The sequence below is a fragment of the Gymnoscopelus braueri genome (genome assembly GCF_963280865.1).
Source record: "Gymnoscopelus braueri genome assembly, chromosome: 14".
Taxonomy (NCBI): Eukaryota; Metazoa; Chordata; class Actinopteri; order Myctophiformes; family Myctophidae; genus Gymnoscopelus; species Gymnoscopelus braueri.
Window position 1 is genome coordinate 18,563,479 of NC_137619.1, and position 14,788 is coordinate 18,578,266.

The window sequence follows — 14,788 nt, forward strand, 5'->3', positions numbered from 1 at the left end:
CATGGATATATACAAAAGAATGCTAAAAGGATAGCCTAACCCAGATAAGCCCTCAGGGCTCGTTTCCATTAAGGTCTGTGTATTCAATTCATCGAGACATTAATATACAATAATATGCTAAAAAGAAAACATCAAATATACGAGTAGTAATAAGAATGAAAGATATGTACAGTAAACAGTTGGGGGGGGGGGTATGCAGCCACCTCAATGTACATACTGTACAGCAGCACAATACACATAACTAGACGCGTCGCAATTCTGGTAAATTGCTAAGTGTGGTTGCGCCGACGCCGGTCGCGGGTCGCGGCCGGGGACTCGAGGGATACGCCTGGAGGAATACCGTCGGAGGCCGCGCGATGTGCCATTCGAATTCGGTGCCGATCGGATCCTGCGTTCGTGACACGTGCCGCTTCGATTTGAGGAAATAGGCCCCTCCCACTAAGGAAACAGACCCCTCCCACAAATGTAGCGGGCCAATGACATCGTCATGTCACTCCTGAGATCACTTGCTTATCATTTTGAGAGGATCGATCCCCCCCAAAATCATGTTTTTGCATCAAACGGTCACGTTTTGTGCATTTGTGGCGCCCCCTATGGATCAAAGTGGAAATGCTTTTGGGGATTCGTTGAGTAAAGCACCCTTGACATGTGATTCAGATTTGGGATGGACCGGATGTTTCGTTGGTGATTTTTGGACTTTTTTGTAAAACAGGCCCCTCCCGCTAATTTTGGTAGCCATTGGAGATGTTCATCGCACAAAGTTTATCTATAATAAAGAAATAAAGTTTATAGAGTACTATAGTCTGGTTGCCCTGTTAGGGCAACCACACTAATTACATAGAACACTATATAGGGTGTCTATGGGGAGCTCTCCTTATACTGTTTGATTGTTGAGGAGGAAAATTCCATACACATACAGCATAATAATGTGTGAATTTTTGAAGTATTTGTGTTGAATCAAGTATTATATTGTGTTATATTAAGTATTGCCAGGTTAACAATGGCACAAGCAGGTACCAAAGCAGTTTAAATTGTATTATTATTGATATTAGTGTTATACATAACTGATTAAAACCATTTATATTTGATGACATTTTGCAAATAAACCCAGAAATGTGACATTGCTTCACACTGCTGTAATTCAGAAAATGCTATTAATAAAGCAAGGAATTATGGAGAAGTGTTTTTTACAAGTAATTCTTACAGTAACAGTAGCAGCATGGGAAGGTAGGAAAATACCTGGAACTGTTGAGATGTGTTCCATTAAGGTACCAGTCTAAATTGACGTTGAGATGCTTCCTGTAGTTATCTAATCTTTTGTGTAATTGGATTGTACTACAGTAATACTGAAGGTGGCAAACCCCACCCCTAGGGCACATAAGAAGCATTACAACTTGAACAAAACAGCAAAAACAGAAACTGCTATTATCTGATTGAGATTCTTTGAGGAGGAGTTGAAGGACTATAGTCCCAATTCAATATAATAATCTATAATCTATAATCCTGGCAGAGCTTAGAGTTTATTATTAGCTATATTTGGTAGTAAACACACCATAATTCGTTTTCAATTCCTAAAATTCCAAGCTAATATAAAGCAATTAATTTTAATTACGTCACTGTTATTCAAGTTATTCAAATAATTAACTCATTAACATAGCTCAGGAGACTGTTTTTAGATTTGGGGTATCTGTGAGATCACATGCAGAATAAATGTGATGTAATTTAAGTGAATAGTCCGTCTTGAATCCAGCATCCATATTCTGGGGGGAACATTAGCCAAAAAGAATCAATCTACAAGCTCACAATGTAGCACATTGCAACGCAATGTGAGCTTGTAGATCGTCTATTTTTGGCGTACAGGGGAAAAAAATGTTCAAGTACAGAGCCATCACAGGTCCGTTTCACCAAGTATGGAAGGTTTAAGTGGTTAATATAAACACAGGGTAGTAAATCCTTGGCAGACAGCGACCAGGCTGATAAGGCAGCCACAGACAGTGATCAGCCACCTGGTTTATGAGCTCCATCCACAGGTGGGAGAAAGGCTTGCATTTTGCAGGTCTTATGGCGCATAATAAAGATTATACTATCTGGTCAATTGGCAATGCAATACCGTTTATACTTGTTACACTTAACATGAAAGTCATAAACTGTGGTTCTCAGGATTGTTATGATGGTAGTAATAAAAAAATATTTATTTGTTTTACTTTATGGTTTGTACACAAAGATATTATTTCTTATCGTGCTGTCGGGTGGAAACCTTGTATGTTCAAAACGATTTCTTTTTTACAATTATTTTAAAGACATTTTAAAATAGATTTTTTTGTTTTTTTGTTTTGTGAAAATAAATGTTAAATTGCTCTATATTCCGATAGCAATCGCCTGGGGGCATTTCTAGTTTTTAGGGGCGATAAAGCACCTTATTTTGAGAGTATGGCTGCAAGTACGGTGTTGATGCTTATTAGGAAAGGTTACTTAGATTTTCATTCTCACTTTTGTGTTTTTAACAGTTTAGCATGTCCAAAGATATGGTTTCCTGTCTGGAATAACATTTGTGTTTCAAGCGAGAAGTCTTCCAGAAATATATTTCCCATCAGTCGTTTTGTTACTCATAATAAAAAGCTACTTTCATTTGATAACTCTCCTTAATGGGGCAGCAGGGTGAAGTATTGTATATATGAGTGTATGTTTTAATAATTAATGTTGTAATGTATTCAATTGTTATACAGTGGCTTAGGCGCTGGAGAGACAGGGAGACCCCTGTTACAGAACAAACACTCTATAGGCTATACAGCAATGATTATTATTTATCAGAATATAGAGCGTAACTTTTTAACAAAAACTGTTTTTGTTTTAACCCAAAAATATTACTTGCACTAATAAAACGTTCTGCATAACAATTCATTTGAAAGAGATCAGTCGATCATTCCTCTAATAAGAATGTATCATTTGTTCTCATGTTTTGTTACTTAGGCTTGTTTCCACAATGTAAAAACTTAGATATCAGGTTATTTAGACAGATTATAGGTTTGTTGTTTACCTGGCATCCTATAGTTTCAAATGTACAGATAATTATTTTGATAATATTGTTTAGACTGATCCTAGGTTCTTGGTTTACTCGTGATCCTAGTTTACTGAGGCACTACACTGTCTCTCTGCATGTGATATATGTGTTTACCTTGCTGATTGTAAGTAAGTTCGTATGTTTTCTATTAAATTGCTCAGTCATTCTGATTGTCATGTTATCCACGGTCCCTTAAAAATGTCCGCAATTTAGATACCTCATTATGGAATTGAAACTCATCACATGTCCTCAGGTAATCAATGGGAGCCCTGAGGCTGGAACTCAGTGACTTTCAACAGGGTTATGGCCCAGAAGTCATCAGCAAAATGTCTCTGAACCAGCATGATGGTCACTTTGTTTGTTTTACCATTTACAGTAAACAAAATTGTGTTTGTTGCGCATTGTTTGGTCTGTGTTTGAGAGTTATTTTCGTCTCTTCAAGATACTGTGGAAATGATGACAATGATGATGCTGATGATGATAACAGGTCACTGGTGATGATGATTAATAACTATTATTCTTATGTTATTATTATCATTATTATTGTGTTACACACAATCATGTGGACTGTACATCTAGACATTAGACAACATTGAAAATGGTCTCGTTTGCATTACTCTCATAGACTAGCCACACTTTGGCTGCTACTAGTTTATGTTTATTTAAACTAGTTTGGACAGACATAGGGGCTGCTGTCTTTACATTACTGCCCTGTTTTCTGTTCCCTGTGCAAACATTATTGACACCAGGCATTATCAGCTTTCTTTATCACCCCCACCACCCCCCTCATCATTGCCCTTTCACATGCATAAAGCCAAAACAAGAAACAACAAGAAACAATAAGACATGCACCACAGATGGAGTGAGGTAGGGCATGCCTCCTGGTGGAGATTTGAGCTCCACTAAGCACCCTTTCAGTGAACAGAGAGCCTAAAACTACTATTTGATATTTGCACAATGACAGTACACTATCTTGAACTTTTGATTCCCAACTCTACTCTTGTGTGGAATTGATGTGAATGGTTAAACTCATGGTTGAATTGTATTCTTTCTCTGCATCATGTCTCTGCACGTGTCTATAATGCACCTATTATGGTTAAACTGTGGATGCGTGCATTGTTGGGGATGCTGAATGTAGCTTTTGGACTTTATCATGTCTTGTTTAGATTTTCTGTTTGTTCTTCTTGTGGTCCTCTAATTTGAAAATAAATAAACATTTGATTTAAAAAAAAATGTTGGCCCCCAGGGACGTCGCATGCCCTGCATGTAAGGGCCTAATATCAAACAGCACACTTACCTATATCTGCCCCTGGTAAGATTGGTCCAATGAAGGTAATGGTCTTTCCCCCTTGCAGGCCACCATGGATAGAACCAGTGAAGGGGATCTGCTGGAAGGAACATAAATCTGATGTAAACTCTCTGAGTTTTAGTACATGCTATTATGTCACAGATGTAGTCAAAAAATCTAGAGAATAATGGAGAACTATTTGGTTAATATTTAGTAGCCTATTACTGTATTGAACTTGTTAAATATACAATGGCAAAACTATCACCCCTTAGAGAAGCCATTCTGAAACATTTAACCATTATTTTCTAGAAGATAAAACAGGTTTTAAACTACTCCACATTGTGACTGGTGCTGGAATACCATGATCTAAAAAGTAAACAAATTAATAAACTTTTTTTTTTTGCTGAAGCAAGTCTTAAACATATCTTTTGGTATTGCCCAATAATTCAAGGATTCTGTAAAAGTGTTTGAGAAGAAATTAACATTTTAGAGCTGGATGCTCTTAGATCTACTGGTATTTTTGTTTCGAAGCTATACCTAAAGAGATTCAGATCAGAGGTTAATGATACCTTTATTGATTGCCAAGAAAATAACTGTGAATTCAAAGAAGGCAAAAGCGAAAGACATAACTCAATGGCTGCAGAGACTGAAACACCTTTACACAATGGAATGAATGACAGGTGACACTTTTATAGAAAAATGGACTTGTGTTAGTGTAACACATACCTGGGTATTTAACTAAATGAGTGAGGTGGGTTGATGTAACAAAACTGCTATTAAAATGGATGACCATTGACATTGCTATTCTTATGGCTCTATTAAATGTCACTGCTTTGCTGCCAATGCCCCTAATATATAATGCATCTATATACTTATTTTTATTTTACTATATTTGTGTTTAACTACAGCCCTTCTCTTACTGGAAAGATAGCACACTGAAAATAAGTCATTGTTCTTGCATAATTTTTTTTTCAACAATATGTTTATTTATTTTTTCTTTCTCTTTCACAAAATATTTCAACATTATATTACAAACATAACAAAAAAAAAATGGACAATTACATTAAATCATACAAGACAATCAATGAAAAAACAAAAACAAAAGAAAAACATACATTGGCATCAGCACTACTCCTCTCCAGATTCTTCCATTAAATGCGGAAGATTATTGTTTTCCATATACTGTATAAAACGACCCCACACCTCCTGAAACATCTCTTGTTTGTCCTTAAGTATGTATGTGATTTTTTTCTAGAGGTAGGCATAAAGACAGTTCCCTGAACCACTATGCAATGCTTGGTCTATCCGGCCTCTTCCAGGTCATTACTCTTTTAGCTTGTAAAAGACAAATATCTATGAATATTCTCTCACTGCGCTTTATTCTTTGTCCAACTGGATAGAGGCCTAGCAGAAAGAACTTAGGTTCTGGTACAATGTTAATTAAAAGTATCCTTTGTATTTCCTGCCCAATCTCCCTCCAAAAGTCCATCAATCTTGGGCATGACCATAAACAGTGGAACAATGTGCCTCTATCTTCACCGCATCTGGTGCATAAGTCCGGAATATTGTTATTAAACTTATTAAGCTTCACAGGTGTGATGTACACTCTCATAAGCCAATTGTATTGAAGAAGTTTTAGGCGTGTATTCCCAGTCTGGGATTGAGCCAGTTTACAAGCTGTACTCCATTGCTCCACTGTTAGGTCCTGTAAATCTGCTCTCCAGGCATTAAGCCTATACTCAGAGGATTCCGGAGAAAATGACATTAACAGGTCATAAAATTCTGATATTATTCCCCTTCCGAATGGATTTTTAACCAAAACTCTCTCCACAGATAAGGGAGGGGCCAGCATGGAGTGATCCTGGTTAGCTCTAATAAAGTCCCTCAATTGCAGATATTTGAAAAAATTAATACGAGGAATATTATTTTTAGTGACAAGTTCTTCAAACGTCAGCATACTCCTATTAGCACCAAAAACATCCCTCAATTGCCCCACCCCCCTATCAGCCCACAATTTAAAACCCCCATCCGCTCTTCCTGGCACAAATTGTTTATTGCCCCAAATTGGGCTAAAGCAGGAGAGGCGAGATGGTTCGCCCAGGTATTTGTTTACCTCGTGCCTGACAGAAATCATAGTTTTAGCTATGGGATTGTGTGTATTCTTCTTTAGGTTTTTATGAGTATCTGAATAGATATACGTAGGGAAAGATAACTTCAAGGAACTTGACTCCATATCCCTCCATGCTGGGATTGCTGGCGCATTCTCCACTGTAAAATAGAACATTAGAGTTCTCAATTGGGCCGCCCAGAAATACCACAACAAGTTAGGACACTGTAACCCTCCCCTATCATAGGGTAAGTGAAGTAAGGACAAACGAAGTCTAGCACGTCTATTATTCCAAATAAAGTTAGTAAACATTTTCTTGGTTCTAGAAAAAAAGTTTGAAGGAGGTGGTAAGGGTATGTTTTGAAATAAATACAATAGCTTAGGAAGAACATTCATTTTGAGCATATTGATCCTGCCAACCAAAGAGATTGAAAGATTTGACCATCTATTAATCGAGTTTTCGATTGTAGCTAAAATTGGGTTATAATTGGAGTTCACAACGTCTTCCAACCTTGGAACAATTTGGATTCCAAGATAAGTAAAGACATTTACTGATCTGAAGTGACCAACATGAATGGGTGGGTTAGATCTTTCTTCCGGATTCAGAAGCATAATGGATGATTTAGCATTATTTACTTTATAGCCAGATATGTTCTTGCATCAATAAAAGAAAAATTGGAAATCTTGTTTGAAATGACCAAACCTGCCTACCAATGATGTCACTGGTAGTGGTCAGAAAGACTAGAAAATATGCTATATCCATTTACCTTTCTCACAGTGTTCTACCTACTTTTAGTCGTTATGGTCCTATTGTGAGCAGACTTACTGACCTGAAATGTGTCCTCTTTTAAAAGCAGGCTAATACATTTTCCCCCAGGGTCTGTCTGTCTGTCTGTCTGTCTGTCTGTGTGTGGTCATCAAAGAGGCAGATCACAATAGATCTATTAAAAACATGGGGAGGGGTGTACCCAAAATTGAACACATAATATAGGCCTTACTACAAATGATATATGGTGCTCTGCAAAGTGTTTTCAAAGGAAAGGAATTTAAACTTGTCTATCCTGTTGGACATATTTGCGCACCTACACTGCGCTATTATATTTCTTCAAGTGTACCTACTGTATTTTCATTTGTTTATTTTTATTTTGTTTGTTGTCCTCTAATCACATGAAGCATAGATGCCTCTAAGCAGATATTTGCACTCAACTGAGTGTGCACCTTTCTAGTTATGCACTGAAACTCGTCACATGTCCTCACTGGGTATTCCATCCATAGGAGTCCCGAGTGACTCAGCAGTGACGTGCATTAGGGCGTGGCCCAGAAGGCATCAGCACAATGTCATGTTTTTCTTTACCTCTGGTTTCACCAGCATAATGATGTCACATTGTGTTTGTCATTTACAGTAAACAAAAATGGTGCTTGTAGCATGTTTGGTCTGTGTTTGAGACTGAGTTCTATTTGTCTCACCAAAATACTGTGGAAACTATTAGTGTTACGTCAAAAAAGGCCATGATGATGATGACATAGGCCTTGGGAAATAAATCGAAACAGATATTTAGAACCAATAACCGTCTTATAACGAGAAGCAAGTGTTTTGATAAAAAGAAATACATTAATATCAAGGAATGTACACAAAAAAATCAAATCGATTTTTCATAATTTATTAAGTAGTCTGATTAACCACTCAACCCTGTATTATAGTCTTCTTCGTTGTAGAATGGTGTGTTGGTGAACGCAATTTTTGAAAATAGCTACAAGCTCACAACGCGATGCATTGTGAGCTTATAGATCTGTTATTTTAACTTTTTTCTAATCGTTCATTAATCTCAAGCCAAAAGTTTGAACTAATTGTGTAATGATGATTAATTCTTCTTCTTATATTATCATCATCCTTATTTTTGTTCCCTTTGTTGGTCTTCATGTAACATAAACCACATACACTACATGTATGGAACAAATTAAGTTTTATGTTGACATTTAATTGTAATAAAACTGCTGATAAATTGACATTTTAAACTATCCATTTATGTTTTGCTCCTTCTCCACCATTATGTAATAGAACTAAAGTATGGAAGATTACATCAATATTCTTAACATTCCAATCTCCTTAATATCTATCTTCATCTCAGCTCACCTTCGCTTCATGCCATACATTATGGTCATAACGGAAACAAGGTGTGTCTTTGCCTGAGGTATTGGTCCAGCCTCCCCCTCCCCCTATTCAAATGAGCCCTACGTCATGTTAGTTGTTGCATGGCTGGATACGCGACCTCACAGTTTCTCTCGAAACCAGTGTTGCCAGATTGTGTGAGAGAAATAAGCAACCAGGTCTATGAAAACAAGCCCAATAGAAGCGACCACATGAGCACATCTAGATCTACAAGCTTGTAGGTCTGCTATTTTCAAACAAACAGCACGAATCTGATACGGGGGTCCCTGGCACAAAATACTTTTTGATAGGGGTGTGTGTAGTTCATGGGTGTAGTTGGACAAATACATGAGAACCACTTGTTTAAACAACATTAGGAAACAAGCCCTAATAAGTAACTACAATTCAGAAACAAGCCCAAAACAATGCAGCCTGCAAACTAGCCGCAAGCAACTCTTCTCTCTTCTATTTTCAATATCCGGAATGAATCTAGAGTTGCAATACCAACCCTTAACAGTCCATACATCCAAACAGAAAAGTCCTATCTGATTGTATTAATAAACAACGTTAAACTCACCAATATTGCAACTGAACGGAAAGCTTGAATCAATCAAACATTTTCAATAAACGTCCTGCTGCCTCCTGCATTGTGTGCAAGTGTAAAGCAGAACCTTTGAGTGATTTTCCACGAGCGCTTCCAAACTCCGACACACAGAAAAATAATCACCTGCATGGAATTTATTGACATAGAGCAGCTCATAACATGTCTGTCTGTTTTCTGATTTTGTTTTTTTGTGAGGACTGCGGATGAAAACTAGCATCTTTGCTAAATCCGGTGTATTTACGTCCATGTGACGTCCATTAATATGCATTAGTTGTCCTGTCCAAATAAACAAATAAAGTAAGTAAAGTCTACGGTGGATTTTAATGAAACAAAAAACTTTGTTTGGATGTATGGGCTGTCAACGGTTGGTATTGCAACTCTAGATTCCAGATATTAAAAATAGAAGTTGCTTGCGGGGCTACCCGCCAAACTACCAATATTTACAAGCAACTTTACAGAAAAACAAGCCCAATGTCGCTTATAATAAGCAGACATGGCAACACTGCTCGAAACCGGTTTGACAAGAACGCTCACCTGTGGGAAAGAAAAGGAGGCTTGTGTGGCTGTGTTGGGTTAGTGAGTGTTGGAGCACAGTGAGAGAAGGAACTTATTGTAGAGACGCTTCTTGGGAGTTTTATTACAGCCGCGACAATGAACATTTGGACTGCTCTGGTTCTTCTCACCCTGACTGTGGTGGGAGCCTCGGCCGCTGGTTGTAAGTACAATCATTTGTGTGCATTGTTATTATTTTCAGAAAAGGTGTTGTTTACAACGACAAGAGAAAGACAAACTTAAATATTTGTTCCCCCTTTTCTCTTTTCTTTTCCCTCCCCATCCCAGAGGCTTATGTCCATACTGTAATTTTTTATGTATTTTTGCCCGCATATTGAAAGAGAACAGGCCGCTCACAGGTTAATGTGGGGCAGTAACACCCAATAGACCATATAATCCATGTTAGGCAGCCTACATCATTTGGATGCTCTATATTTTATGTTGGTCGTTAATTTGGCTACATGTAACCATCCCTTTTTAAACTGGGATTGTTCTTGAAGATGCTTCAATGCAAGGGGACAATGGTCGGATAATGAAATTGCACCTGTACTCACAAAAGCAGGATTAGGAGCCATTTTGCTGGCAAAGCACAGTTGGTTTCCGTGTAGAGTCACAGTATAGTAGAGTGGGGGTTGGGAATAGGAAGTGTTCTCTCTCTCTCTCTGGGGAGGTCGAGTGTTTTGTGTGACCAACGCCCAGTTGATCAAACTGCCACCTATAGGCCTACCTGTTAACCAGTGTCTCACAACTTTTTTTTTTGTTTCCACCTGCTTTAACCACTTAAACCCCATATGGGTAACCGGAGTCCCTCAGTGCTCAATACTAGTATATTTTCAGTTATTGAGGGGAAAGCTATAGCCGATCGACAAGCTCACAATGATGCAACTGCTATTGCTGGGGTTCAAGTGGTTAATTGTGTCTTACCTGTTGCCCCCCCATCCTTAGGTCAATGTGGGTCCTCTAAATGGGGCTCGTGTGAAGGGACAGCACCATCATGCAAGTGTACCCTCCTGATCGGGGCGTTGAACAAACAAACCGTGGACTGTACCAAAAGTAAGTTCCACTTAACACTGGCACATTTTCCCACGCAATTTTAGTTTCAAGATGCTGTTGAACCATTAAGTCATTATGTCTTCACCAGGCCTGCAGCCTGGGGCGCTGCCTATATTGTGGATGGCCTTTGCTGCTGTTGTTAAAACAATGAATACATTTTAATGTGTACCTCTTCCACCTGCCTCCTCTTTCAGTGGTCCCTAAGTGCTTCCTGATGAAGGCCGAGATGTACAAGAAGAGTAAAGGACAAGACACCCGTACAGTCGGAGGAAAGCCAGTGGAGACGGCTTTTGTGGACAACGATGGCATCTATGACCCAGAATGTGAGAACGACGGCAAGTTCAAGGCCAAGCAGTGCAACATGACAGAGGAGTGCTGGTGTGTCAACAGCGCTGGCGTTCGACGAACCGACAAGGGCGACAAGAACCTCAAATGTGAAAAACTGGTGGAGACCTAGTGAGTAATGTAAATAGGCTGCTGTGTTGCAACATCACAGGAGTTGGGCTTGATGCTTGGTATGCTAGATTAACATCTGGCACGCTGGTTTCAACAGGCAGAGGGGAAAAACTTTAATCCGAAAAAGGTTAATCAATGCGTTTTCTTTCTCTTTTTCTTTTATAGCTGGGTGCGACTGCAGCTGAAGCACAAAGCAGTCCCCAAACCTGTGGATGAGACCAAGTTGAAGGCGTAAGTATAACTGCATGTGTTTTTTTTTAATCCGTTTGATCAGACTCCAAATTTTGATACACAGAATAACCACGTTTTCTTCTCTGGATACAGTGCCGTTGCTGATGCCATCAACAAGCGCTATGACAGCTTTCCCAAGGGCCTTGTGAAGGAAATCGAGGTAAGAAATATGTTTTGAAAGTGTGACCTTTATTTTGAGCAGTGTGAAGTTCTCTCCTAAAAGGGAGGTCATTTTCAGCACATTGGTTCTGTAGTTTAGGACATAAATATTTCCAACAAATCTAATGTTAGCCTTTATTCATCATCCTGCCATTATTGTGCATGTTTCATCCCCGATTTCTGTTTTCCATTCTGCAGTATGACCCTGAAGCACGTCTGATTGTGGTTGATGTTGAAAAAACGAAGGGGGACCGTACCACTGACATTTCCAAGATGGCCTACTACATGGAGAAAGATGTACGTAGGAAACAGTAATATATGTACATGCTAAAATGTAGTCTTATCATGCTAAAATGTAGTCTTATTGTCATACAGCTAAGTTAGTGACAGACTTTAAATGACAGAGATAGCTATGGCAGAATGTTATTTGAACTGCAACAAAGACGATTATCACATTTTAGTTTTGATCATAAGCACACACCACATGATGAATTTGATTTGTATAGTGCTTTTCCTTACAAAGTGCTACTCGGGGAGAGTTGTGCCAAACTACTCCACACTAGACTATTTAAAGAGAATCCCACATAATTTGTCTGGCCATATGGGGCCACGCCCTTTTGTTTCCCTAACTTACTCCTCTATGATGCTGTACTTAAAACAGGTGAAGGTCCTGCCCATGTTCATGGACCAGGCTAAGTTTGAGCCCGTTGTGGACGGACAGAAGCTGGAGATGGAGGACATCCTGGTGTACTATGTGGATGAGGAGGCCCCCACATTCACCATGAAGAGGCTGACTGGTGGAATCATCGCCGTCATCGTGGTGGTCGTGCTGGCCGTGGTTGCTGGCCTGTTGGTTCTGGTGAGTAGACGCTACACACACCCTGATTGATTTTCAGATCATGAACATAATCTTTCAACCTGGTGTCTGTATTTTGTGCAATAAAATTGCACATCTACAAGCTCACGATGCCTTGCAATGCATTGAGCTTGAGGCATTTTCACCACGTGACACAATCGTATGATACAATGGGGCTTAATTGGTTTACGATATTCTTTTCTTTTATAGTTCTTTGCCAGGAGGAGAGAGCAGCAGCGGTACGCCAAAGCACAGGTGAGTTGGGACGTCATATTTGCGTGTGCTGTAGTAATGCATCATCTTTGGTGTTTAGCCTCGTGCACGATGATGGTGCTTATGTTGGTAGTGGAGTACAACTAGTTTTGTTGACCACATTCTGGTCTCCATTTGTGTTCCAGCCCAGAGAGATGGAAGCCATGTAAAAGCCTTCCGTTTAGGATGGAAGTTCCATGGATCATCAGCTTGTACATTGCCTGTGGACGCTGCACTTGTTGTCGTCAGATGTAATGGGAGCCCGTTTTCAACTTGAAGAGATGGAGATTGTAAAGGAATGATCAACCTTTTTATGCTTTTGTTTTGGTGCTGTGTAATTTTATTTATAAGCTGTCCAGTTTTGAGCGCCATGCCCTCATGCCAAAACATTTTTTTTAAATAAACCCCATACATGTTGCTTTTTTTCCACATTTGTTTTTGTCAAAGACCTTTCCATGTCATTGATTTGTACAGTTTGTTTTTAAGAAATTGTGCTTTGAATTGTTTTTAATAAAATTACTTTAAAACAATTGTTCTAATTTGCCTGTCTGAATGGAAAAGTACTGTGTGGGGGGCATAAACAGTTAAAATGTCAGTTTCTACTCTTATGCAAGATTACAAAGAAGAAAATGTTCTCAATGTGTCAGCTGTCTAAACATGTATACGGTAGACAGGGTGTGCTTTATTTGGATATTTCTCAATAGATGACATTGATGGTGTTCTTTGAGTTCAAATTAGCTTAGTTTTGATTAAGTTGCTTTTTTGTGTTGAAAGCAAGAGCCACTTGTTTACATGAGACGTGCCTGTTTGGAAGGTGTGGCTCTGCTCAAGTATCTTTAGTGCTCTGAGGAAAACTACTTGTAATGCCAAACATTTCATGGTTCATACTCTTGAGAATTCCATGCATTCTCAAGCCTTGTAGACTACCATGTTGCATACAAAATCCTCAATGTTCATTGAACTTGGCGTGTACAAATTATGTATCAGCTGATTACATTTGTTCCCTCTTGGGTACAAATGGATAAATCAGATTTTACTGTGTACCACTTCACTTTTTAAAAGGTCCTGCTATGGCCAGTGACCATGTCTAATCATTACAAAAAACTAAAGTTGGGTCTCTGTCTACACTAGACACTGTACATAGTGCCTGACTAAAATAGTTGTGATTTTGCACTATAATAAAAGACTTGTTTTGAAGTAGCAGTGATACAGTTTCACACACCTATGCATGGGAGGGAAGAGGTGAGTCACCTCTAACCCTGTCTCAATCTCTTGCAGCCCTTGGCATCATGTTAAACCTGTCTTTCAGGTTCTGTCTAGCACTCGCTCGCTCTCTGTCTCTCTTGTTACTCCACACATCCTGTCACAACTTGCTCACAGTGAAGCCTATTTGTCCTTGCAGGATATGTTAAACTGACAGTAGTAGCACTTGAGATCGGCCTTATTTAACCTCCGTCTGAGCAGAAAGTCTGGATTGTCATGAAAAGAATCTGGTCAAGTAGAGTGGCCAGGCCAGCCACAAGCAAAATCCGCATTAACAATTAACATACAGCAAAGTTCATATATTGTAGTCCTGTTATTGTTATTGATATTAAATGAATGTATTTTATAATGTTCCATATTGTTCCTATATGACACAATATAGGACCAGTACATTTTGTTTAGGGACTGATTTTATCTGTTCCCCTTCTTGACAGACAGGTATACAAATATAAACAAAGCTATTTAAATTATAGTGCCATGAATCACTTCTTGATTTCAGTTCCCTCTGCCTCCCTCCCTTGCTCTCTTCTCTTTATGTCCTTACTTCCTACTCTTCCTCAAGGCGACACAAAGGAAAGGACTCCGAGGAGTCTATTCTGCCTGTTGAGACATGTTGTTCAAGTGTCCTATGTCTTGCTTTACCTCCCTCAGGTCCCTCAGAGTGCTCATCATTACCTGGAATGGGGGTGGGCCTTGGTCAACCTCCATTGCTGGTATCGGGCGTCAATCACATGAGCCAATGAAGGAGCTGAACCGC

General features: G+C 39.1%; 1 protein-coding gene across 1 annotated transcript; it reads left to right on the top strand.

Moving 5' to 3' along the window:
* Positions 1 to 9,779: 9,779 nt before the first annotated feature.
* epcam (epithelial cell adhesion molecule) lies at positions 9,780 to 13,298 on the top strand. Its single transcript, XM_080449213.1, has 9 exons — positions 9,780 to 9,924; positions 10,707 to 10,814; positions 11,009 to 11,270; positions 11,436 to 11,501; positions 11,595 to 11,661; positions 11,859 to 11,957; positions 12,322 to 12,519; positions 12,727 to 12,771; positions 12,915 to 13,298. Exons 1-9 carry the CDS (start codon positions 9,861 to 9,863, stop codon positions 12,936 to 12,938), a joined length of 933 nt encoding a protein of 310 aa, XP_080305339.1. The 5' UTR covers positions 9,780 to 9,860; the 3' UTR covers positions 12,939 to 13,298.
* Positions 13,299 to 14,788: the final 1,490 nt, after the last annotated feature.